This window comes from Manis pentadactyla, chromosome 8, assembly GCF_030020395.1.
Source record: "Manis pentadactyla isolate mManPen7 chromosome 8, mManPen7.hap1, whole genome shotgun sequence".
Taxonomy (NCBI): domain Eukaryota; kingdom Metazoa; phylum Chordata; class Mammalia; order Pholidota; family Manidae; genus Manis; species Manis pentadactyla.
In genome coordinates, this window is record NC_080026.1 from 108,542,952 (window position 1) to 108,569,024 (window position 26,073).

General features: G+C 46.1%; 2 protein-coding genes across 4 annotated transcripts in view; one reads left to right on the plus strand and one right to left on the minus strand.

The window, feature by feature from the left end:
* Positions 1–6,282, plus strand: part of PI4K2A (phosphatidylinositol 4-kinase type 2 alpha) — a 40,742-nt gene extending 34,460 nt beyond the window's left edge. The window contains exon 9 of the mRNA XM_036886331.2: positions 3,879–6,282. Coding sequence (XP_036742226.2) covers positions 3,879–4,040 — 162 coding nt within the window. The 3' untranslated portion in view covers positions 4,041–6,282. The remainder of the gene's footprint in view (positions 1–3,878) is intronic.
* Positions 6,283–7,305: 1,023 nt separating this feature from the next.
* On the minus strand, positions 7,306–14,739 carry AVPI1 (arginine vasopressin induced 1). Of its 3 annotated transcripts, XM_036886333.2 has the most exons (4): positions 14,583–14,723; positions 14,243–14,492; positions 8,907–9,203; positions 7,306–7,909 (listed from the first exon to the last, which is right to left on the minus strand). In XM_036886333.2, exons 3-4 carry the CDS (start codon positions 9,191–9,193, stop codon positions 7,750–7,752), a joined length of 447 nt encoding a protein of 148 aa, XP_036742228.2. In that variant the 5' UTR covers positions 9,194–9,203; positions 14,243–14,492; positions 14,583–14,723; the 3' UTR covers positions 7,306–7,749. The 3 variants fall into 3 exon arrangements, with proteins under 3 accessions (XP_036742228.2, XP_036742229.2, XP_057362180.1); XM_036886334.2 differs by lacking the exon at positions 14,243–14,492 and having other exon boundaries at positions 14,583–14,739; XM_057506197.1 differs by having other exon boundaries at positions 14,243–14,695.
* Between the last annotated feature and the right edge of the window lie 11,334 nt (positions 14,740–26,073).

Here is a 26,073-nt window from a genome sequence, read left to right on the forward strand (position 1 = left end):
ATCTAGAGCAGTCCCTGTAAGATGTTCTGTAGTGGTGGTTTGTGGAAAGCAAATTCCCTCAGCTTTTGTTTGTCTGGGAATTGTTTAATCCCACCGTCATATTTGAATGATAGTCGTGCTGGGTACAGTATCCTTGGTTCAAGGCCCTTCTGTTTCATTGTATTAAATATAGCATGCCATTCTCCTCTGGCCTGTAGAGTTTCTGTTGAGAAATCTGACGTTAGCCTGATGGGTTTCCCTTTATAGGTGACCTTTTTCTCTCTAGCTGCCTTTAACACTCTTTCCTTGTCCTTGATCTTTGCCATTTTAATTATTATGTGTCTTGGTGTTGTCCTTCTTGGATCCTTTCTGTTGGGGGTTCTGTGTATTTCCGTGGTCTGTTCGATTACTTCCTCCCCCAGTGTGGGGAAGTTTTCAGCAATTATTTCTTCTAAGATACTTTCCATCTCTTTTCCTCTCTCTTCTTCTTCTGGGACCCCTATAATACGGATATTGTTCCTTTTGGATTGGTCACACAGTTCTCTTAATATTGTTTCATTCCTGGAGATCCTTTTGTCTCTCTCTATGTCAGCTTCTATGCGTTCCTGTTCTCTGATTTCAATTCCATCAATGGCCTCTTGCATTCTATCCATTCTGCTTATAAACCCTTCCAGAGTTTTTTTCATTTCTGCGATCTCCTTTCTGGCATCTGTGATCTCCTTCCGGACTTCATCCCATTTCTCTTGCGTATTTCTCTGCATCTCTGTCAGCATGTTTATGATTCTTATTTTGAATTCTTTTTCAGGAAGACTGGTTAGGTCTGTCTCCTTCTCTGGTGTTGTCTCTGTGATCTTTGTCTGCCTGTAGCTTTGCCTTTTCATGGTGATAGGAATAGTCTGCAGAACTGGGACGAGTGACGGCTGGAAGGACTTCCTTTCTTGTTGGTTTGTGGCCATCCTCTCCTGGGAGAACAGCGACCTCTAGTGGCTTGTGCTGCGCAGCTGCGTGCAGACAGGGTTTCTGCTTCCTGCCCGGCAGCTATGGAGTTAATCTCCGCTGTTGCTGTGGGCGTGGCCTAGCTCGGGCAGCTACTCCAAAATGGTGGAGTCGCGTTGGAGCAGGAGCTGCTGGGAGGCTATTTATCTCCGTAAGGGGCCTCCCTGCTCCCTGCAGCCCAGGGGTTAGGGTGCCCAGAGATCCCGGATTCCCTACCTCTGGATTAAGTGACCCACCCTGCCCCTTTAAGAGTTCCAAAAAGCACCCGCCAATACAAAACAACGACCACCAAAAAAAAAAAAAAAGAAAAGAAAAAAAAAATTTTTAATTAAAAAAAAAAGAAAAGGGGTGGTCGTTCGTTTTTCTTTATTCTCCGGTGCCAGCCTCAGGCCTCTGTTCACCGGTCTTTCTGCCGTGTTTCCCTAGTATTGGGCTCCCTATCCCTTTAAGACTTCCAAAAAGTGCTCGCCAAAAGAAAACAGCAAAAAAGCAAAAAAAAAAAATGGTCGCACGCTTTTCTTATGTCCTCTGTCGCCCAGCCTCCAGTGCCTGCTCACTGTTCTTGCTGCCCTGTTTTCCTAGTATCAAGCGCCCTGCACTCTGGCCCAGATGGCTGGGGCTGGGTGTTCGGCAGTCCTGGGCTCCGTCTCCCTCCCGCTCTGCCTGATCTTCTCCCGCTGGGAGCTGGGGGGAGGGGCGCTCGGCTCCCGCGGGGCCGGGGCTTGTATCTTACCCCCTTCGCGAGGCGCTGGGTTCTCTCAGGTGTGGATGTGGTCTGGATATTGTCCTGTGTCCTCTGGTCTTTATTCTAGGAAGGGTTGTCTTTGTTATATTTTCATAGATATATGTTGTTTTGGGAGGAGATTTCCGCTGCTCTACTCACGCCGCCATCTTCCGCCCCTCACATTATTTATTCTTAGCATTATGTGCCTGCTGTAAAATTTTCTTCAAATTTTTAGTATGATAAAGTTTCAAACCTTAGTAGAGTTGAAAGAGTGGGATCTTCTCCTAGATTCACCAGTGGTTACATTTAGTTAGCCAGATTTGCTTTATCTCATATTTCTATATTTAGTTACTACCTTTATCTCATATTTCTATATTTAGATATTACTATCTAAATAATATCTATCTGTATAATTTCTCTCTTTAATACATCTATATAATTTGTCTCTCTCCCTAGTTTTTTTTCTTTGCCAAATCTTTTGAAAGTAAGCGTCTACAATTTGACATTTTACCACAAATACTGCAGCACACGTAAGAGGTATCTTCTAACCCAGAGAACCCAAGGAAGCACAGAAGATCCAGCCAGCACAGGTTTCAAACCCTGTTTCTCTTAAGGTGGATGATCTCCTGCACAACCCACTCCAATTCCACTTGAACCTCCTTTTTCATTCTCTGTCCTGAACTTGTGCCCAAGAGTCTTTGAAGCAGTGTAAGGTGCTGACAAGTACCAGAACAATTAAGTGAAAAGGGAACTCCCTACTGGGAGGGTCTGTTTCTGACTTCTGACCTCTGTTCCAGGTGAATCTCTGTGTCATTAGCAGCATTTGTGGGCCCAGGATATTTGTGGCTTCAGGGCTGTGTGTGTTAGTGTGATCTGAGGGTGCAGCCTAGCTTACTCTCCTGTGTGTCTGAAGACAGGACGTGAAAATCTTCATCTGTTGGTTTAAAGAAGGCTGTCGTAGGTTAGCTTCAAGTTTTGTATTGTCCCACCAGAGAAGATAAATGGTGGGAATTCTAATTTTAACAAGGGGGAGATAATGTGTTCCCATGGACCCACATGTGAAATATCTGTAAATACAGACAAAAGTTGGTAAGGAGCTAAAATACAATGTGGTATCCGGATGGGATCCGAAATAGAGAAGGAACAGTACTGGAAAAGCTAATGGAATCTGCTGTAAGTCTGGAGTTTGGGTAATGGTAATGTTCCAATGCTAATTCTCTAGTTTTGGTAAATGTACCATGGTTATGTAAGATGTTAAAATTAGGAGAAACTGGGTAAATGGTGTACAGGAACTCTTTGTACTATCTTTGCAGCTTTTCTGTAAATCTAAAATTATTCCAAAGTAAAAATTTTATTTAAAAAAAAGATGATGAGACAGACTTAGAGGGTGAATCCAACTGAAATATTAGGCTTTTTTAATACATAGTTTTTGCAGGAAAATCAGAAAATAAGGATAAACAACAGTAAATAAAAATCACTTATAATTCCTTAATTCAAAGACAGTCACTGCCAACTTCCCGATGTTTTTCTCTTCAGAGAGTTGAATGGGAAGATAGAATTTTAGAAAATAAGGGAGGGGCTACATTATAATACTGATTACTTTTCTTTTCCATCTAATGACATTGTGATCAGCTTTCTATGCCAATTTTTTTCATTGCTTGTTTCTTATCCCTTAAAAGATTTACTGGTCCCATACTCGGGCAGTTTTATCATTTTCACTGCTGTAAACGATACTGCACTGTATTGGTTGAAACTAAGTGTTTGTGCATATCTGTGATTATTTCCTTAGCTCTTAAAAATGCAATTGCTAAATCATAGGGTCTCTTCACTTTTAAGCCTTTCTTATCCACTTGCCTTTCTTAAAAACTGTCCCGTACTCCAGTTCCACAGCCATGTCTTTGAACTCTGTTCAACTCTGAGTCTTCTGTATCTTTACTCACAGGAAGGGCAAAAAATAGTAGGTGTTTTATAATTTTTAAAACAACTAGAGAGGTTTCCATTTTCTGTATATTCCCATTTACATTTCTACTTTTGTAAATACCCTATTTGTATAATTTTTCATTACTGTGTTGTTTATTTTTTGAATGATTTATAGGAGTACTCTATCTGCTAGTCTCCCTTCAGAAGCAACCAGGATGCCTAGGCCTTTCCCTCACTGATCTCATTTTCCCCCCTGCAGATCTTAAATCTGACTCAGGCCCTGAAAGACAACAAGAGTCCCCTGCACCTTGTCCAGATGCCACCTGTGATTGTCGAGACGGCCCGTTCCCACCAACGATCTGCTAGCGAGTCCTACACACAGAGCTTTCAGAGTCGGAAGCCCTTCTTTTCATGGTGGTAGCCCAAGAGGGAAACAAAGACATTGCCTGAGACTTGGGCTGGGAGGAAGCCTGGGGAGCAGGTTGCAGGAAAAGCCAGAGAAGCCAGAGGAGAGCAGTGCCCCTAAGAGCCCTCCTCCTCTGCTCACCCCACCCTGTCAGGGCTTTCCCAAGCACAGGGAGAAGCACAATCAGAGGGACAGTGTGCACTCTTGGGCCTTTCTGAGCTCTGGGGAGGGCTGGCGCTCCATGCAAGTACTCCAGTGCCCGGGAAGGAGCATCTCCCTGTCATCTCCTGAGGGCAGGCTGGGGAATTCCCTTCCTTCCCTAACACCCTGCTCTATTGTAATTCCTCATTATATTCTGCATCAGAAAAAAACAAACAAATACAAATTTAAATGTTAGTAAAAACCAGGCAGAATCTCAGATCCTCTCATGTCAGAAACCTCTGATCCAGGCCTAAATTTGCATGGGCCCAACCGTGCAGGTGCCTCACAGTTCCTTACTCCTGTGGACCAGCTGGGTGACTCCCAGTGCTGGGACAGACAGAAGCTACACCTTTTCTTTGTGATTTTGCCAAGTCTTTTTTCCCTTCTCCCCCTACCAGTGCAGTAGGCTGAAAGTCTTTAAACACAATTTTCCTAATGGGGATAGTTTGCTGTAGAAATCCCAGCAGTCCTGCATATGACCATGTAGGTAAGTTCTACTGCAAAGGACCCACCCTCTCTAGTCTAGACCTTTGGCTTGCCCATCACTCAGGCAAAGGCCGAAGGAAGGAAGTTGACTCCCCAGCATGTGGAAGTGGCCCACATAACCTAATAGTATGTTGGGAGCCGTAGACTTAGCCCAGTCTTGCTTCCTGAGTCCTTGGCCCTAGCCAGAGGACTCTCCCATAAACTGGACTAGTCCTCTAATGTGTTCCCATTGCTTTAGATATTTTTTCCTCAACTCTTTCTGACTTAGGAGGTCTGGAGAGGGTTTTGAAATGGTTCTGGGTCAGGTCTCAGTTCATAAGAGGGAAGGATACTAGATCCTTGGACTTGTTTTTATGCAACCACTGTTGCTTGGTGGAGGTAACAGCGCTTGTATTCTGCCTCCTAATTGGCATCTTCCCTTTGCTCCCTGACTTGTTCCAGGCCAGTTTTTCCATGCCTTCTTGAGAAAAGCAGGGCCCAAAGTAGAGAGGCCTTTACAATGTCCCCCAGTGCCTGCACAGCTGTGTATCTTCCTGCTTCCATGTCTCTTTTCCCTCAGCTGTACCCCTTGCCAGGTGTCTGAGCCCTTTCTACACCAAAGCAAAGAGTGGTCTCAAAAGGAAGTAAAAGATGCCATCTGTGGCTAAGGGGCAGCTCTATGCTACTGGACATTCCAGTTTTCTGGTACCCTGCGATTGGTCAATCAGCATTGGAAAGAAACTATCCTAAAGGTTTGAAAAACAACCAAAGAAAGGGACTGAGTACTTCTTGCCCATCTCCCACCATCCAGGAGGCAGAGCAAAGATGTACAGTCTTCTCATTAGCTAGGCCAGGCTGGTCCCCTTCCATTCCAGCCTCCAGGAACCTGTGTGTTCTGGGCTTCCACCTAGCTGACAGGGAGAGCCTCTGGGATCTGGATATGCATGTCCTGTGGACAAAGGTGTGGCTCCCTGCAGGCTGCAGCCCTGACAATCCCATTTAGCCAACTTGGACTCTGGCCTTTGGGATCATGTTTGCAAGAATGCCTGCTCCTAGACTGCAGGAGCATCAGGGCTCCCAGAGGCCAGAAGACCCAGGTTTTAGTTCCCCAAAGACATCTTTACACAAATGTGTTAGTAAAGCTTCCCACCTGGGTGTCAAGAGAGCCTAAGTGGTCTGAAGGAGCCTGGTTGCTTCACCCAGCCCAGCAGATCTGCATATTGCCCTCATCCAGGCCAGTTCTGTGATAAGGAAATTGGGTCCAATGGAAGAGGGATCTGGTCCCAGTGCTGGCAGACAAAAGAGGGTGGGGCATCCTTTCCTGGCCTGTCTCCATTCTCCTTGAAGCCTGTACTCAGTTGCCTTGAACATGGACTTGTGGAGAGCCAGGGGCCCAGAATGCCAGGACTGGCTTCTGGGTGGTGGTCATGGGATGGCCCACATAGAGGCCCTGTGCTCTGGTGTCAGGGCACAGAGGCCAGGCCACAAGACAGCTGCTGCCTCGGTATTATTCTTCTAATATACTGTAGAAATTGTAAGTAATGTATTGAAATCAATGCAAATGTATGAATAACAAGTCCAGTTCTGACCATTTTTGTCTAATTTTCTTTGGGGAAAGGAAGACAAGATAGAATGCAATTTTGAGGACAGAGAACCCTGTATTTCCCTGAAGGTGCTGAGCCCTATCTGTATGGCTCCATACAGGTTCTTATTTCCAAAGCCCAATGCTCTGAAAACCCAAGTTCATTTGATACCAAAACTGCCCTGAACCTACACTAACATGAAGCTATTTCAATCTTCACATGCCCTTTAGTGTGAATATTTATTGCAGAGATATTAATGTTTTATTAAGAGATGTTCCCTAATGAGGGATTATGCAATGTTTGCACTACTTCCTAAAAGTCAAAAAATTCTGAATAACTAAATCACCTAGCCCCGAAGGGTTGGGCCAAGAAATGTGGACCGGCTTCTCAGCTTCTCTTCTTGGCCATGAGAGGGCAGCCCTGCTCTGTGAGTGTGCGTCACTGCCCACTGAGGCACACAACCCTGGCACTGTTTAGTGATGGATAATCAAGCAGATAGGTTGGGTGGGGAGAGGAGCCAAATGCTAATGACCACATAGTATGCTTCTTATGAGGCAAAGCCAAAATAGAAGTAAAAAAGTCTCACAAGTTTTTAAGAAAGCCCAGATAATGCAGGGGGCTCCAGAATGATTGAGCTATCTGTTGATCCACCTTGGGATGGTTGGCCCATGGGGAGAAAGGAGCCATTTGAGGAGCTGGCACCCACCACTTGACTGCAGGCTCACCAACCACTATGCCGGGCTGACCATAAATAGCTTTCCTTCTAGAGCTGGCCAGGGGCCGGAAGCCCCCTCCCTTCTGCTGTGGATCAGGACTGCCTGCAGAGATGCTTCCATCTCCCAGTCTGACAGCCTCTGGAAGAGGAAACTTCAGCGCAGGGGCTGGGGAGGGGGATGGTGAGAAAGCAGAGAAGGCCAGCCCTATTTTCTCTTTCCTGAGAGCCCCCTTCCCTGCAATAAGCCCAGCCCCTCACTCCCTGGCTCCAGGATATCCATTTCAAGAGCCTCCCCTTCTGTGACAGACTCATACAGTTACTGAGGCAAATATTTTTATTTTGCCACTCAAACCACAGGCTGCTTGTGCTGGCCTGACAGGGGTGTGGGACACACTGCTCGACCACAGGTCACAGTAGTAGCAGGAGGGTTAGTTGCAGGAGTGGTCAGATGCTCTGTCTGAGTGCCCATCACTTGGGGAATATCATGCAGCCCAGGTTTAGTGTTAGATGGGGAAGGGCTGAGGCAGAAATGGTCACTGTTTCTCCTCAGTGTGGTGAGGAATGGGTCCCACATAACAGCACGCAGTGGACACCTCCAGTCCTGTTCTCAAAGGAGTAGGCCCGTGGCAGCGGTCTTTAATTTACCCAGATGGGGCTGCCTGCCTCAAGGCTCTCTGCCCGCTTCACTTCCCTCAGCCCTTTGGCAAAAGTCCTTATGATTCCTGGGTAAGATACTGCTGTTCCCAGCCCTTTCCTTGGATCAGTGTCTGATTTGATGCAGATAACTTGTAGGACCTGGCTTTCTCCAGTTCCGGCGGATCCTGGCACTTGTCCTCCTAGAGTTCAGATACTGATCCCTGGAAGCCGTCTCTGTGACAATGCTCTGTGGGTCAGCCAGTGGAGAGCAGTGCTCGTGGATTCTGCAGGGAACAAATGTGTGATAGGCCAACATCAAAAGAGAGGACAGAATGGGGACTAAAGAGATTTCGGTCATGGTGAACTTTTAAAACAACTTTGGGGCAAAATGAGACCAGGAACCCTCCTGAGAGCTACATGACTAGGCAAAGCTTACAGATTTCTCTAATGAGAACTGAACTAGATCAGTGTGTGTGACACTCATCAGTTGTTCAGCACCCTCATCCTGTACTCAGCGGCAGACACCATTAATCAGTCAGGACACGAGACTAGAGGAACCAAGTGTCCTTAGCAAGGTCTTTTAAGTAGGGATTACTAATCAGTTGGCGTTAATATGAGCAATAAAAAAATAAAGTGATTTGCTACCTCCAGATCTGATGACCTCGGAAGGCCTGTTCAAGTCTAATTCTGATTGTGGGCCCCAGAGACAGCAGCTAGAGGAGTGAAGCCCAGGGTGTAACTTGTAGCAGTTGGTTTAGCCGTGTGGTTCTGCTTGCTCTCCTGGGGCTTGCTGTCCTGGCCTGTCAGTGAACTAAGCTAGGAGGTGGATGACCAGGGAAAGTTTAGTTTCTCAACAGTTTTTGAACATTTGATACCCATGTAGAACTTCCCTATGCTATATTCTCTGTAACCCCATAGCCAAGATTTTAACCAGGCTTACTTTTGAATGTTAACCTGTTTTACAACTGGTAAAACAATTTCCCCCCGCCTCTCAAACAACAGTCCCTCCCACCTGGAGGTGGGAAAGAAGTGGGAAGGTGAGAATGAGGTGGCACTGCTAGGACCCAGGCATCCCTTCCCCTGGGAGTTCTCAGGATCGTTTATGACTCCAGTAGTACAACAATCTCTTAAGTGCCAACCACATGGTAGGCACTGTGTAGACCCTACAACCCCAATGGTAGGTACTTTACAAGGAGGCCAAGTCAGTAGCTCCAGGTCACACAGCCAGGAAATAGTAGAATGGGTGTCATTAGCGCTTCCCTTCTGTCCTCAGGGACCCACCTGCGGCGGCTGCAGTGGTGTAGTGAGTGGCCCAGGGGTTTCTGCCGTGGAGGCCTCTTCCTACGCAGCCTCCTTAAGGCCTCTGCCACACGGTGGTCCCCTGCACACTCCCAGATGATCTGTGCCCGTTCCTCAGCCATCTGGTCCCCACTGTGCTGAAACAGGCCCTGGATCTGCAGTAGCTCAGCGTCCTGGAAGATGTTGGCTAAGGCCTGCTTGCGGCTCCGGGCTTCAGCTGGGGCCTGCCAGGGGGACGGCTCGCTCACCACAGAGGCTGGGGTGCCCATCCTGGGTGCTCTGAGGAGTGAGAGAATGAAGAGACAATCAGCTCATCAGACCCTTCCCAAACATGGGGGTCCTGACCAGTGCAAAGGCTTCTGCTGTTCCCATTCTTCAAAAGCCAGAGTGGAGTAAGTCTTAACTTAAAATCACTCTTAATTTCCCAGGGCACCTTGGTGAAATAATGATAGCCAAACTTTATTATAAAGTGCTTATGTTTCTGACACATGTATTATCTCACTAAAGAGCCCCAGCAGCCTGTAAGGTTAAGAACTGTTTATCCCCACTTTATAGATGAATAAGCACAATGCAGAGAGTTGAAATTACTTTCCTGTAGTCACAAAGTCCTATGTTAAGTGCAGAGCCAGAAGTAGAACCTAGGTCTGTCTGGCTCCGAAGTCCATGCAGACCCCAGAACACCTGGATCCTAATGATGATGTCAGCAGCAGCCGAGATGTGAGCCCAACAACAAGAGGTAGGTACTTTGCTCTTTCTCATTTCATAGAGGAGGAAACTGAGAAGCAAAATCCAGATGTCTCTATGCTAAGGTCCAAGCTATGTAGCAGAGAAGTACGAGGGGTTGTGGAGTTGGACTACCCAAGTTGGAATCCTACTTCTAGCCTCCACCACTTATTGGCTGGGTGATCTCCATGCCTCAGCTGCTTCCTGTGTAGACTTACCAGCTATACTAATACCTACTTCATTGAGCTGCTGTGAGGACTGAGTAAAGATACAAAGCATTAACAATGCTTGATATTCTATCCTCCTTTTCCATCTATAAAACTGATAGGAGTCATCCCTTCTACTTTGAAGACCTGGGGATGAACGCAGTATGAAATAGACATTTCAGATCTAACTACAATCCAAAGGAGCACAGAGAAAGAGGCAGCAGAAGCTACAGGATTAGGGCACTATCATGGGCAGAGGCTGAAATCCATAAGGAAGTGTGGAAGAGTTACGCTCCTATCAGTGTTCCCCCCCATTCAGAAAATTTAAATTATCTCTCTCAATTCTAAATAGTTCACTTGGAATAATTAGGGCATAAGAGACTCACCCATCTTTTCCTTGTCTTCAGTACAACCTGAAAAGGCTATGGGATTGGAAAGCAGACGAGACAAAGACGACCAAGGACTTTGGCATTACACAGAACTGGGTTTGATTCCCAGCACTGCTGCCTTCCTAGCTGTGACCTTAGGCAAATTATTCAACCTGCCTGAGCCTGTTTGCTTACCTGTAAAATGGAGCTAATAACCACTTCTCAGGACTGTTGTTAAGGATTAAATGAGTCTGGTGTGGTATCAGGAACCCAAAAAGCTAAATCAAACGCCCCTCTTTTGGTACTTGGCTCAGGGGTGTGATGTAGGCCCACCTTTTCCTCTATGCAGTCTGGCCTGAGCCAGCTGAGGGCCTGCCTGTGCTCCCTGCACCCCTCAGGGCTGCAGCCAACCAGGGAAGGACTGGCGGCAAGGTCAGAACTCATTCCACAGCTAGAAACGGAGATACCTGTCAGCCAGTTTAAAAAGGGGGACAATAAAGTTAGGATATGAATTTTTTATTTATTCTTTATTTATTCTTATTATAAAAAATGCAAACAGAACCATATAAATAAAAGCAGTACCTCTCCTCAGCCCACTTAGAGCAGTTACTCTGACCTGCCTTCTGTTCTCTTGAGAGCTGGAGCCATCAGACTCCTTAAATGTATCTGTCCCTCCCATGCCCTGGCCTTTCCTACCTCACTCAATAGCCATGCTCCTTATTCCAGCAATTTCCACACTCACCCGGCCCCAAGTTCTGGGCCTTGTTTAAATACTTCCTTGTTAAATACTTCCTTTAAAACAACCGACTCTTTTCAAAAGATTTAATAACTAAAAACTCAGAAGACAGATAAATTAACTGCATAAACATTTTGCTTTTTATCTGGAAGCAGGAAATCTTAACATCTGCCTCTCCTTAGACAGTGTTAGGAGAATCCAGTCAAAACCTAGTGTATGTGGTAATTAACCCTCCCCAAAGCTGGATGATATAAATACACTGTGACCAGAAAACAGTTACCAAGTAACACTTTCAGGCTGATAAAGAGAAGTAAAAGCTAACTCTGGGACATTTATTCAGTACTGGGCAATATGTATATCATTTCATCCTCAAAAACAATTGTAAGAATCAGACACTGTTTAATCTCATCCCCATTCAGAGAGGAGCAAATGGAAGCTGAGATACAGATATAAACAAGCCAAGGCCAGAATCCAGATGACCACAGCCTGTGCTTTAAAACCACTGACCTGCCTTCACAGTAAGCCACTCAAAGCACATTTCTTCCCATTTCTGCAAGAAGTGTCTCACTATCCTTACCTAATTCACAAAGGGGAACTGGACAGTAGAAAGAGAAGAACAATGAATACTCCATACGTGAGCAGAGGTTATAGAATTTATTTTAATCTTGTCACCAGCGTCAGGGCTGTTTACTAGGTGACAGGCTGCCCCAGCCTGGAAGCCTTGGCACTCTGAAGAGGAAGAGCCCCAGCTTCCACAAAAGAAATCTGGAACTGCAACCCAGCCCTGTTCACAGAGCGCTGGCTAGTGGGTCAGAGGACTGGGTTCCGGTCCTAGTTCTGCCACTCTCGCTGAGAGGCCTTAGGCACTTCATAGGGCCTCTGTGGGCCTCTTGTTTCCCTCTCACATCTGTAAGATGAACAGGTTGATGCTATGGTCTTTGAGGGTGTGTGCCAGTGTTGTGAGTCAGTGATTCCATGATGTGGTGAGGCCTGTACGAAAGCAGAGAAGAGTTTGCTTGTCTGCCAGCGCCTAGGAACATGTGTGGACAGGTCTAGCTAATTAGGAGCCAGGAAACTCCCCAACCAGTAGCTCTCCTTTCTGCCCTCTTCAGTCTTCCCAGGAGGCCAGATGCTGTTTTGCTGCTGTGAGCTGTGGGTGAAGGTCTGGTAGAAGACAGACGGCTCACCGCTCTAAAGTACTCTAGTGACCTAGGCTGGCTATGGCCACGCCAGGTGCACCCTCCTAGGCTGGTCTGGGTGGTGGGAAAAGGGGTTCTGTCCCTTCTTTCAGACTCAGGCAATCTCACCCACCCTTCAGAGAGAAGGGCAAAGGGATCAAGTAGTAGCAGCTGCCTCAGGGAGGAAATAGCCCCGGGCCTGATTTCCTAGCTAGCCCCAGCCTCTTCTGCCAGGGTTGCAGGGCCCTGCAAGCCCCTGCCTCCAGCCTTTAGCTTCCAAATGCTGATTTAGTTCCAAATGCACCAGGAGAAACCATCTGGAAGAGTCTGAGGCTCCAGCTTCAACCACACCCTCCATGAATTTCAGTGGGGGGACCCTTGGTACCTCCAGATTTTGAGGCCCCTCACTCTTGGCTATGCCTCCCACTCTGGGATTCAGACTGCAGAGAGAGGCTGGGAACAAGAATCAGTGGCTTTCATGTAGGATTAGATGTAAACTTTGGGAAAACTGAATCAGGACACTTTTATCATCAGGAGAGGCTCTTCCTGTCTCATTCCATGTGTTACTTTCCCCATGAATTTCCTGGGTAAGTTGGTGTATATCTGAACAATGATTCTAAAATTGGAAAATGAAACCATGGGACTATTAAAAGATTACAGATGGATCTTTCATTTCAGAGTTGACATAAAAAGAAAATAAGTGTGGGTCTGTGAGCAAATGAGTAAGGACTACTGCAAAATATTTCAGTTTGATACAAACTAGCTTTAAAATGAATCCCCCCAAAGTAAACATCACATGTTGAGAATGACAGAGTTCAACTTCTTTTAAAACAGGCAATAAATGAACTGTAGAGCTCTAACAAAGTATTTAAAACATGACTCATCGCACAGTGAATTCTCAGTATATAAATATGGTGCACAATTTAGCATTCTTTGTAATAGGTGAAGCTCAGTTTAGACAGCTATTCTCACCATGGTTTCAGAAAGGCGCAAGTAACCACGAGAGGCGGAATACAGTGTGAGCTGGGGGCAACTGGTTCCACACTCAGCTCACCTCCTTCAGATAATCATGGAGATAATAGTAATCTGCAGTCAGAGACTAAGGGCATCTTAGAAAATGAATTGGAGGCTCTGGCCCAAGGCCCAAATCAACAACTGTGACCCTGGCCTGCTTCCTTGCACAGGCCTATGACTGGACAGCAGCCAAAATCTGTGACTCCTCAAGTGAGAGGCCCAGTCCAATGTGGGCCTCCCACCTGGCAGAGCCTACTCTCAGCCAGGTGTGCCTTAAAGAAGTGGACATACGTTGGCCTCCAAATCTCAGATATGACCTGGAAATAAACTCCTACTAGGTCTAGGAATAACTCTTCAAGAGTTCAAGAACAGACAACTGGGTGACCTTGGCAAGCCTCAGTTTTTCCCTACCTCAGTTTGCTTATCATCAAAATTGTGAGAATAAATAACCCTTAAGGGGTCAAGGGAGATAAAAGCACGCATCCCAGTACATTTCATCATGAATGAATGATGTTAAGGGAAAGACTATCTAACCACCAGGGACTATAGAATCATTGTCATTTTCATCTTCACCACTGTCATGGAACTCCCTCAAAAGGGATCTTCACTCTTGGGAGAAGAGGGTAAAGGGAGATGGATTCATCCATGGACTTTTAAAGCATAGCTGCTGCCACTGAGGCAGCTTGCTCTTGTCAAGTGCAGAACAGCACTTTGAGACGGGCAATCTCTAATCCCCCCAACACCCTAGGAGGAGGCACTGTAGTTACACCATCTTACACATGAGAAAGCGGGCTCAGAAATGTTAAGTAAGTAACCTGCCTGAAGTCACACAGGTGGTAGGTGACAAGGCTGGCATATGAACCCAGGTAGTCTGACCTCAGTGCCCACGCTCTCAACCACTGTTTTGTTCCTGCCAGATGGCTGACGAGGTCTTCAGGGGAAGGACGGACCCAGGAGGCTCTGAAACCTCCTGGAGTCAGTTATCTTGCTTCTGCGGGTTTTGGAAGGCGCAGGGATCAAAAGTCAGGTCTTCCAAACTAATCTCTGTGCCCTCCGCACTCCACGACCCCGCGGACTTAGAGCGGTTACTCACCACGCTAAAGGGCAGCGCCGGCAGACCTCAAATCCGGATGGGGCAAGCTAAGATACGCCCACCCCAACGAAAGGCGGGCGCAGCTTTGGGCTTCTTGCCGCGTCGGTGTTCACAAAGACCGGGCGGCCTTCACACACAGGACAGCTTGGGCGGGGGATCCTGGTAGAGGTCACACGGCGACATACCAGCACAGGTCGGCTCCCGGAGCTCAGATGTGACCGCTTCGTACTACGACAAGCCCTCAGTGGATCTGGGGGTTCGGGTCCCAGCGGCACGCTGGTACTGATGGCCCGCCCGCCTGCTCCCACCGCAACGCGAGCCGGACTGCCGACCTACGTACCTGGCTGCGCGAGGAGAGCCACCTCTGCCACAGCCGCGGCTCCCCGGAGAAAGAACTCCCCAGCCCTGGAGCAGCCAATCCCCCGCCGAGCCTGGGCGTCAGCTCGGAGCAAGTCTTCCAAACCCAACGCCGAGACTCCGTGGGCCAATCTGCGGCTGCAGAGGGGCGAGGGGCGTGCGTAGGCCCCGCCCCTCCGCTCCGCCCGCCCCGAAGCCCGAGGGCTAGGATTCCCCGGGCCCAATCAGCGGCGGAGCAGCGCCGAGGGGCGTGCCCATCTGGGCTCCACCCCCCCACCTACGCCCTCCCGCGGCAGCTCCCGGAGGCCCCTCTTTCATTGACGTCAGTCCCCAGGGAGAGCGAGGCTTTGCTGGCGTGGGAGCCGGGCGGGGCCGCATTCCTGTTTGTGGGTGCGGCGGCCGCAGGCCCTGCAAGGTACACGTGACGAGTGCCCCTCTCCCGGGCCCGAAGCCAAGTGCGCGCGGCGCCGAGTTCCTTGCCGCTTGTGGCCCTCTGCGAATAGAACTGCAGCACCTTAAACTCACCTCCTAGACCACTTGGCTTCTGGCTGTAGCTTTGAAGGGGAGGAAGGGACTGTCGGTGCGGTGCGGTGATCAGACCTTAATGTCGGGGGTTCGAATCTCGGATCAGCTGTGCAACCTTGGGCTAGTTGTCTAAGTGAGAGTTTTTCAAAGGTTTTATTCATTCAGGAGAGTGACCCATTAGGGACCCACCCTGTCAAGTTCCTTGACTAGCAGTAAGTAGGAGCAACCTGTAAGTCCTTGCTTGCCCTGGAGGAGTTTACAGCCTAGTAGGGGAGACAGATAATAAAAAGCTTAAAACTTACAATTGTGATTACAATTATGATAAACATTTGGCACTAAGAGGGTAAATAGAGGAGCCAAACCACTTCCGGGAGGTCCTAGAAGGTGAGGAAATAACATTTAAACTGGTATAAAGGAGAAGTTGATGAAGAGGCCTGGAGTAAGACTAGCAAGGGGAAGAGTGGCGGGTAAACAGAAGTCAAGAGGAGGCAGGCAGTGATTCCATTTGATTTTTCTGAGGGGAATAAAGCACATACTTTGTGCCTGTAATGCCAGTCAGCACTTTACAAATATTAGCACATTTCATTCTCATTACAAGTTTGTGGTTTAGAAGGTCATTTGGCTGCAGCTTGAAACGTGGATTGGAGAGAGGTGGATGCAGGGTTCCAATAAGCACTTGATAAATGGCCTGTTAACTTCCTTGGAAGATGAGGGGCTGTTTGTGCCCTGGTTCAGAAGTAGTCAGGAAGGGTGCCTGGGAATAAGTAGCTAGGTCCCCCAAACTTCTTTTTCACTTCAAAGTTGACCTTTGTAGTTATTTAAGTTTGATTCTCTTCTGTAAGTTCTGAGGGGAAAGTATAAGAGCTAGCGAACCAGGATTTGTGGATCCCTTTTTAAAGGTGGAAGGGATGTTTGGGAGCTGTTCTTCCTCATCCCTTGGTCTCCAGTTCCTCTGTCTTGCGTAGAAACACCAGCAAGTGCTTTGCTGTAGTTAAAAACATTTTAACAGTGGTTTCTCTTTGCTTTTCCTAAAGTCTTGCAGAAATATCGAAAAGAACAAAGAAATCACCAGTGTTCATCTCCAATAACTGGTGCAAAGCCTTTCAGCCAGCAGTTTGGCTAAGGAGGAGACTCCTTAACCTTCAGAAGCTGGGCTTCTGAACCACAGACTCTCTTTACCCCATTCTCAGCAGTAGGAAGGTTGAACTCTTGGCATATCAGAGCGCGGACAGCCTAGGAAATCTGATGCCATGAGCTCAGATGAACATACCACTGTAGGAATTGGGAACTTGTGGCTTCTGGGTCAGATGTGACTAAGGCTGGGTGGAGAATATGTGGTATCTCCAAACATTTTTGCAGGCATGTGACCGCGTGCCTACCACACAATCGAACCGCTTCTATTATAGCTTTATGATTCAGTATTTCTAATGAGAAGGCAGGTCACTTCCGCAGTTGTGTGGGCTATGCAGGAATGGGAAATCTGGGATCTACAGAATGTGTCTGGGATCCATGCCCCTCAAGGTCCTGTTTAGAGAAGGTCAACTCTAGGGAATGGAGCCCTGGTGTAATTTAGACCAAGGCTTGGTTTTACCAGGCATCAGATTAAGGGAAGGCAAATGAGGCATACTCAAGGTAAGGAGTAATACTTAAGGGGGCACCAAAAACTCAGTAATTAAGGTAAATATTTTAATGTAATAGTTCTAAAAATCAAAATTAATGTGAAACATCCATGGTGAACAAGATTTAAAAGACAGGCTGTTGTTTATGACCCTGTGTCATTTTGTAACAGGAACAGTCATTTCCAATCAGTCACAGTTCCCAAGTGGGTCACCATTGCGTCTCGGCTTTATGAGGGTTGACAATAGTGTGAATAGATTGGGCAGCATAGGGCTTTGTATATGGTCATGTTCTTTGACTGTAGGGTTTTTATCCACTTTTTCCATTTGACTCAAGATTTGGAAGGCCATTTCGTGAGTGCATATAGGGGTGCACATTTTTCCTTTTGCCTCAGGCTCCAATAGGAACTCCAGTAAGGTACTAGTTTTTAGCAGAGTAGAGTCTAGGAAAAAGGTTCTAGCTGTTCAACCTTAGACAAATGACTTAACTTCTCTGCTTCTCTATTTTCTCATCTAGAAAATGGAAATAATCATACCTACCTCTCAGCACTGCTCTGAGGATGAAGCGAGCTGTTGTAGGCACAGTGCTTAATAGAACCTTGTTACAGTTGCTAAACCAGCATTTGACTTCTTCCTTTTCTATCCTGCAGGAGTTAATTCAAATAGCTGGACAGTTACAATGGTCCCCCAGTAGTGATGAGACTTGTTCCCCTAGGTTTCTTATTGGTATCTGTCCTGTTCTGGAAAGAGAACTTTCATACTCAGCTGAAAATCATCAGTGTGACTCTTAGTCAACTCTGTTTTTCTTAATAAATTATCTTGATCATTCTAAACTTTTTTAAAAGCACCCTTCTTTTAGACATTATATAAGACAGCTTACTACAACCCTCTTCTCTGAACTTACAATAGGCCCAAAATAGCAAAGTCCTACAGGCAAATGTCACATTATAGAAAAATACACCATGTCTATTAGAATTAAAGGTCAGTATATATTGGTCAGCTTGGACTGCCATAACAAAATACCATAAATTGGGTGGTTTATACAGGAGAAATGAATTTTCTCACAGTTCTGGAGGCTGGAAATCCATGATCAAGGTGCCAACTGATTAGGTTTCTAGTGAGAGCTCTCTTCCTGACTTGCAGATGGCCACCTGTTCACTGTGTCCTCACATGCTGGAGAAAGAAAGTTAGCTCTCTGGTGTCTCTTCTTGTAAGGACACTAATCCTACCAGATCAGGGCTCCCATCTTACACACTCTCATTTAACTTTAATTACTTCCTAACTCCAAATACAGTCACATTGGAGGTTAGAGCTTCAACATGTGAATTTGGGGGGAACCATTGAGTCCACAGCAAGTATGAACTCATGTTTTTAAATATTTACATAAGTAGATGTAGAAATTAATGTAGATATGAATGTGTGCATATGTTTATATGTGTATGTGTTCATGTATACACACAAACACATTTCCCAGCTGTATCTACTGAGGGGACCTAGAAGCAAAGACACTCCAATAGGGATAAACACATTTAGCAACCACATTTTGATTTCTCAGTACCATTCTCTACAAAAGGAATCACAGCTCCTTGGAGAAATGATTGCTTTGACCACTGGGGTTGAGAAAGTTCAAGATGATTCTAGAATATATTGTGCCAGGAAATAAGGAAGTACTCAAAAATGATAGGGAAGTCAAAAGAACTAGAAATTAGTTTATAAAGACTCCGATTAGCAAATGCATATCATCAAAATAAAATATGATAGTAACAGATTATAACCCAATGAGTAAAAGTACATAAATCCACAGTAATATAAACAAATAATACATAAAGAGGAGAATAGCCTTCCTTATAGTAGAATGCCAACTAATAAATGTAGAAGAAATGACACAATTAGAAATTCATCAACGGCTACTTAACATCCTTGTGGCCAATTATAAAAACAAGGACAGTGGTAGTTTTGCATATTTACTTTCTATTATGCATATATGGCATTTTTGTGCATACTAACCATTTTATTTTTCTCCTTCCATTTTCATTTTATGTGTAAGTTTGTATGTAATTTGTTGGAAGTTAATATTACAGTTTAGACCTTAGGTAACAGTATATTCTGTGGGACTATGACAAAATCTGAGAAGTATTTAATATAGACTGTTGGGACTGTGTACTCCTCATTTTGGAGAGATGGTAATAACCTTTTCACTTGTAAGAAAGAGAGCTGTATCTCACTAGGTGAAAATGTGGAGTAGTTTCATTGTTGTATGGAAGTCTACACATATACAGAAGGCTGAATATGGAAACTGAGTCTCCAAAGTGGTGGACTGTGCCAATTATCTCTGTGATAATGGAGCAGAATCCCATAACTATTTCTCCTTCCAGCTGACACAATGCTCGGCTTGGTCAGTAGTGGGGGCTGGCAAGATACTGCAGAAGGAAGAGGTTTCTCTCCTTGGTTCTGGTGTGTCCTCTCACCAGGCTCCTGCAGCTTTTGAGGTTTCTCTAGGGTTCATGGCTGCAGCACGTGGGGCTTCTCAGGCATCAGGTCCTGCAGTGGTGGGGGCTCCTGCCATGTGGGCAGCTTCTTCAGCGCCTGGGTCTTATAGCACATGGCAGCCAGCAACACGCAGAGGTTAGCAGCTTCCCTTAGCACTCCCTCGGGTGGCTTTGCAATAAGCTTTGAGGTGCATGCGTAGCTTTCTGTGAATGATTTTTCCCAGCATCCTAGATGGTTGATTTCCAGCAAGTTCTACAAGTGCAGCACCTTAGTGACTTCTTTGCCATTCATTGAGCCACAGCCATGACCTCTCTAATGAGGTCTGGACCTCAGCTCTGGTGGGAGGGAGGAGAACAGAACTCAGCTTGGGGGTTCTGCAGTAGTGTCTGCTCCTTGCATCTTCTTTTCTGGTATTCTTTAGACATCTCTTTAACTTCTTGTTCGCCAGTCCCTCAGCATTGCAACCCCCATTGTAGTAAATAATTCCTTCATTGAAGTTTCTCTGTTCAAATTATTCTGTGGTTGCTGTCTCCTGATTGGACTCTGGCTGCTAGAGTAGAGAATGGTCAGACTGGCAGTGTGGTGAAGGATGAAGAACATCAAGTGCAGCAAGTTTTTGTCTTGCAATCCAGTGATACATTGAAAAACCACCGAGCCATGTATCAAAGCTCTTTTAGACAATGATATTGATATAAAGCTAACACATACTGAGCTCTAAGCACTTTACACTTATTTAACCCTGCAGCAGCCCTCTGAGATAGTGCTATTGCTGTAATATCATTAGACCAATGAAGAAGCTGAGGTTAAGACACTTGTGGGCTGTCATCTGTGTTCCAGTTACTATAGCTGCATAACAAGCCACCACAAAACTTAGTGGCATAAAACAACCATCAGAATATTTTTAAATGTACTTGGGATTTTGCTTTTATTCAGGAATAGTGAGGCCAATAAATCAGGAAATGACTGCTATTGCAAAAATAATTTGTTACTCACAGTTTCCAAGAAGATGGGACATGCCATGCCACACAGGGCCACATGGGGAACCATCAGGGTCAATTAGGAGGCAGAAGGAGCAAGAGAAAAATGTGGGCATAAACTTTTATTGTAGTTTTTGTGGGAAAGAATTGGTGAGGCAAAGTAAGCAGGCTAGGCAGGTTTATAATTGGCTAGTTTGAATAATTCCAGTTGACTCAGGGGGCATAGGGACTGTTTCTATTTGTCTGATAACTGACCCTGAAATGATTAGAGCAGAGGAATACTTCCTTCTGGAGTGCAAGAGCCAAAATAGAGGAGGTGTTTTGGAGTCTGGGCTCAGAGTTGGTTGGTTTGCATGTCAAAAGCATGCTGCAGGCAAGCTATTGGCTGTCTCTAGGAATTAGCTAACCCTGGGAGGGCAGTCCCTCCCTGGATCCAAGGCCCCAGGCTGTCAAAACATCATAAAACACAGAAAGTAAAGATCATGAATGACACACATGGACTCATGCAGCACACAGTGGGAGTGGCTTGTCTCTGCTCCACAGTGTCAGTGCTTTAGCTGGAGGTCTTGAATGCTGAGGTTGACTTGACAGTTGGGGTTGGAATCATTTGAAAGCTCATGTCTTACATGTCTGGTGCCTGGGTTGGGGAACCTTGAACACTAAACTGTGGACTGGAGTGCTTCAGTGTGACTTGAAGCAGGTGACCTCAGAGTAGCCAGCTGTTCCATGGTGGCTCAGGGCTACAATGGTGGCTCAAGGCTACAAGTGCAAGTTCTACCAAACAAGGCAGAAATGGCATTGCCCTTTGTGACAGGATTTAGAAGTCATAAGTAAGTGTTGTTTCTGCCGTCCTGTTAGTTACAACTGAATCACAAGCCTGCCCAGATTCAAGGGAAGAGGAGGTAGACCCGACCTCCTGATGGGAAGGGGAGTCAAAGAACTAGCAGCCCTATTAAAAAAAAAATATATATATATATATATATTTTTTTTTTATTATTAAAAATTTTTTAATCATTAATCTACAATTACATGAAGAACATTATGTTTACTAGGCTACCCCTTCACCAAGTCCCCCTCCACACCCTATTACAGTCACTGTCCATCAGCATAGTAAGATTCTGTAGAATCACTACTTGTCTTCTCTGTGTTGCACAGCCCTCCCCGTGCCCCCCCACACATTATACATGCTAATCTTAAGGCCTCCTTTCTTTTTCCCTGCCCTTATCCCACCCTTCCCACCCATCCTCCCCAGTCCCTTTCCCTTTGGTAACTGTTAGTCCATTCTTGGGTTCTGTGATTCTGCTGCTGTTTTGTTCCTTCAGTTTTTCTTTGTTCTTATACTCCACATATGAGTGAAATGATTTGATACTTGTCTTTCTCCGCCTGGCTTATTTCACTGAGCATAATACCCTCTAGCTCCATCCATGTTGTTGCAAATGGTGGAATTTGTTTTCTTATGCTAGCAGCCCTTTTTTTAACCACTGCAGAGTGCAACTAGGATTCAGAGTCCAACTGCAGGGTTCTGAATCCTACTTGCTTCATGACAGTGCTGTTGTAAGAAACAGGAATCTGTTTAAGTTAGCTCAAGTGCAGATGTAGCACGGAGGTTACTGTAAAGCAACAGTGAGTTCACAGACGAAGTCCGGCTGAACAACCTGGAGCAAGTTATAGGCAGTTGTTCTCTCTCATCTCTCGTGTCTGCAGAGCCGCCTATGATGCTAAATTTTAGGCGCCAGATTCCCTGGGCTATGGGGTACCCATATATTGGGTGAAACATTCTGGGTGTGTCTGTGAGAGTGTTTTTGGATGAGATTAACATCTGAGTTGGTAGACTTGCCCTCCCTAATGTGGGTGGGCCTCATTCAATTAGTTGAAGCTGAGCTGGAACAAAAAGGCTGACCCTCCCACAAGTAAGGAGGAACTCTTGCCTGACTGTTGGAGCTGAGACATTGATTGTTTTCCTGTCTTTAGACTCAAACTGAAACACTGACTCTTCTTAGGTCTTGACCCTGCAGCCTTCAGACTAAACTACACCATCAGCTCTCCTGGGTCTTGTTTGCCAACTGCAGATCTTGGGATTTATCAGCCTCCATAATTGCGTAAGCTGATTTCTTGTAATAAATCTACCTACCTATCTATCTATTCTGTTTCTCTGGAGAACCCTAATCACTGCCCTCTCTCTGTTTCCGCAGACCAGCTTCCTCTGCCAAATGAGTTTTCTATTTCCCCCAAATTTGCTTCATACACTAGCTTTGATTACCCAGAACTGGCTCCAATCAGGAATGACCATTCAGCCAAATTCCAGGAGAGGGAATCCGATAGGCCCAGCTTGGGTCAGAGGTAGAGTAGGAGAGGCAGGGGCAAGGCCTTATAGTACAAATATAACATCTATATCTCTAGGCTGTGGATTAGGGGAGAAGGCTACACAAGGGAGGCAGCCTCCCAAAGCATTGCAACTCCACTGAAGATTCTTGTTGCTTCTCTTGACCCCTGAATGCCATGCTTTTGGCTATTCTGACATCTTCCTGATGGGTCAGGGCAAGGTCCCCTTAGATCTCTAGTGGCTTTTGTGACCTCTGATCTCTTTGCTGTGTTTCCCTATTGGGTTAAGGGGGGATTTCTCAGCAGCAGAGAGAAAAACCATTGTTGGGGAAAATCTCCATGATTCACCACATCCTTAAGAGTTCTCAGTGATAACAGAAGGTTCAAGCCCCAAGTGGTAGTGGAGGGGGCACCATGTTTGCTTTGTAATGTCTTTTGATGAGGTTTGAGAGGGTAATGTCTTGTAATGAGTCTTTTGTGACACTGGACCTAAGGGAAAAGCTTATGGTTAAAGTAGATTCAGGAACTCTAAGGCAGCTGTAGTGTTTATAGGAGTCTGGATATCTAAATTTAGTTCCTAGTTTAATCTGGATTTCATTCTCCTCAACTGTCAAGTGGAGATAATGAATTACCTATCTTTCAAGGTTGCTACAAGGGCTAAGAAGAAATGCACTCAGCACAGAGCCATCATCTGATGGGAACTCGGCTCCAGCCCAACCCTTGGGCTCCACTAAGCTCCAACTGTGGATGGGGTGGAGAGTTGGGGGAACAAACCCCTCTTTCCTGGGGCCTTCCTCTATTTCCCTGCTATAGGCTGAGAAATGGGAACAGCATACACAAGCTCCCTAAGAGCAGATCTTGAAGCGTATAACAACCACACCTGCTTTTGTGGTTTTGCCTGGCCCCTACCTGCTGACTATCTCTGTAAAACTGGGACAACTCTCTGTGTTGCCACTCAGGGCAATCATGGCCTTGCATTCTAAGCATATCCAATGGCAACATTCAGAGCTGCTCAGGACCCATGGTGGTCTGCTTCACCCACCAAGTCCTATCCCCCATCTCTGCTTGTCAAAATTATATCCATTCTCAAATGACACAAATAACTCTTTCTTGAAGCTTGCCCCAGTCTTCCCATCGCACATACTCTCTCCTTTCCCTTTGTATTTTCCTTATAATTCTCACCTTTTGTGTCCACAACTGTCCCTTCCCTACCAGAAGGGTGCAAACAGGTCGAGGGCAGAGCAGGAGTTGGTCCTCATTCCTGAATTCCCCACCCAGATTGTTTGCATATTTATTTGATACCATATTTGTTGAGTTGTAGGACTCAAGATCTTTCTGCACGGTTTTGCTTTTGCAGAAAGTCTGCTCGACCGCCCCTTGGAATGTCTTCAGGATTCCAGAGGCTAAAAATAACTCCCCAAAGCCACTGCCTTGGCTTCCTTGTAAGGAGCAAGATTTAGCTCCAGAGGCTGAAACCTTGGGCCCACCAGGTGGCGCCCCACCCTCAAATCTCCAGATGCCTTTTTTTAGACGTTGGAAGCATTCTGTTCTCTCCCTTTCAGTGTTTATTCAGATAGGCAGCCCCCGACTCCTGCAGCCACATAGTTTGTGTGGCATAACACAGTCATCAGGCCAGCACCCAGTTTCAGCCCCTCAGGGCCTGCCCATCCTAGCTCCAGCCCTGCTCAAGACTGGCACCCTGAGGATGTCCAAGGATTGCTAAGGGATGCTGAGGGAAAAGCCCCGAAGTTGGGGTCAGAAGACCGAGGTGTTAGTCCCCACATTCACACTCACCACCCTAGTAACAACTAGTAAAGTTGTTTTCTTTGGACAAGCCACCTAAGAGGACAGCTGCATAAGAGTAGCTGAGAATAAAATATGGGAGAGTATTTAAAAGCACTTTGAATGTGGACCTGGAGTCAGCCACACCTGGGCTCCTGTTTAAACTGTCACCCGTCACCTCTGCGAACATGGTCAGCTTCCCTTACCGTCTGAGCCCTGGTTTCCCCATCATTGAATCAGAGCTAACAGCAGTTATTTTACAGTTGACAAGGATTAGATAGAACAGTGAATATAAAGTGCTCATCATAGCACCTAGTGTGTAATAAGCAATCAAGTAATATAATCACATATATATTATGTAACCCTAGCCTCTGCAATAATGCCCAGCACTTCATGGGTAAATGAAAGGATTTCACAGATGAGAAAACTGAGGCACAAAGAGGTTAAGTATCCCTCCCTGCCCCCCTCCACCAGGTCCCGGCACTAGGACATGGTGAGGCAGTGGTGCAAAGTCAGGTAGTCTGCCTCAGGGCCTGTACCCTGAGCCTTGACACCATGCTGTCTTATGTGTGTTGTGTATCACCATTGGTTCATTTAAGATACGCATTCAGCTCTTCCCCAGGTACCTGCAGACAGAGCTGTGTTGGCAGCGAAATGCATTAGCTGCTGCTTGAGAAATCACATAGCTTTTCTCCCTGAAGGGAAGCCAGGCTGCAGGAAGAGGGACCTGCATAGCCAGACCTGGGGCCAGTGGACTCATCCCATGACCAGGAGATAAGGGACCAATTCTGCAAGGCAGGATCAGCTGGGGGTCTGATGCATGCGCGGTCCCAAGGGTAAGAAGTTCCTCTCAGTTCCATGGCTGTTTCTGCATCTACTTAGCCATTCACTCCATTAATATATACTGAGTCTCCTGTGTGCCAGGCAGAGATGTGAAGAGGTGGTAAGCAGTGGTTATAATGTAAGCAGACTCAAAATGACTGCAGAGGGATGCTCCTAGTGGGGGCCTAGAAGAGCCAGTAATCAACAGCCTGGGAAGTTGGATAAAAGAGAGGAGCATTTAAATTGGGCATTGAAGAATAAATAGGAGTTTACCAGCCAAGTGGGGGCTGGGAATAAAGGGCATTTTGAGCTTATTTTAGGGAACGTAAGAGTTTCGGTGGGGTTGGCATGCTGTGTGGGAGCATGGGTAAGGAAAGGAAGTGGAAAACCAAGAAACTGGAAGTCAGTTGGGGCCAGTTTGTGAAGTATGTCCATAGAAGAGAGAGAACCCTATCCTGTGGTCAGGGGAAGTAGTACAATAAATAAGCAGGTCTGTGTTTTAGAAATATGCCACAGTGCGCAAAAGTTGGATCAGAAGGGGAGAGGAGAGAGACCAGCTATAATTACCAGCTTCCTGGTCTTAACCCCTTTAAGGCATCCTTTCCCTGCCTCAGTAAAATGAAGAAACTATACAGAAATATATCTCAGGTTATTTTGAGGCTTAAATGAGAATACATGTAAAGCTCAATGTAAAGCATCATTTAGTCTCCATTACAGGCCATTTTGCTAAGCACTAGAACTTTGCTGTCTCTTAGAGGGGGGTTTGTGTCTGGCCATGTTGGGTAGCATATACGGAATGGACTGACAAGACTTTGTGGCATGTGGGGCCCCTGGTGGGTGATAGTTCCTTTCTCTTAGTGCAAGGACTCAGATGGCTGAGACAAAGTCTGAGAGCCCCACTTTGGACAAGTCTGAGATGGACACAAGCAGAATATTCCTG

Bases quoted from the DNA above. Each gene is read 5' to 3' on its own strand.
- AVPI1 (XM_036886334.2), bottom strand. From the start codon at position 9,193: ATGGGCACCCCAGCCTCTGTGGTGAGCGAGCCGTCCCCCTGGCAGGCC. The intron at 7,910-8,906 runs GTGGGTCCCTGA...TGTTCCCTGCAG, and splicing joins CACCACTGCAGCCGCCGCAG to AATCCACGAGCACTGCTCTC.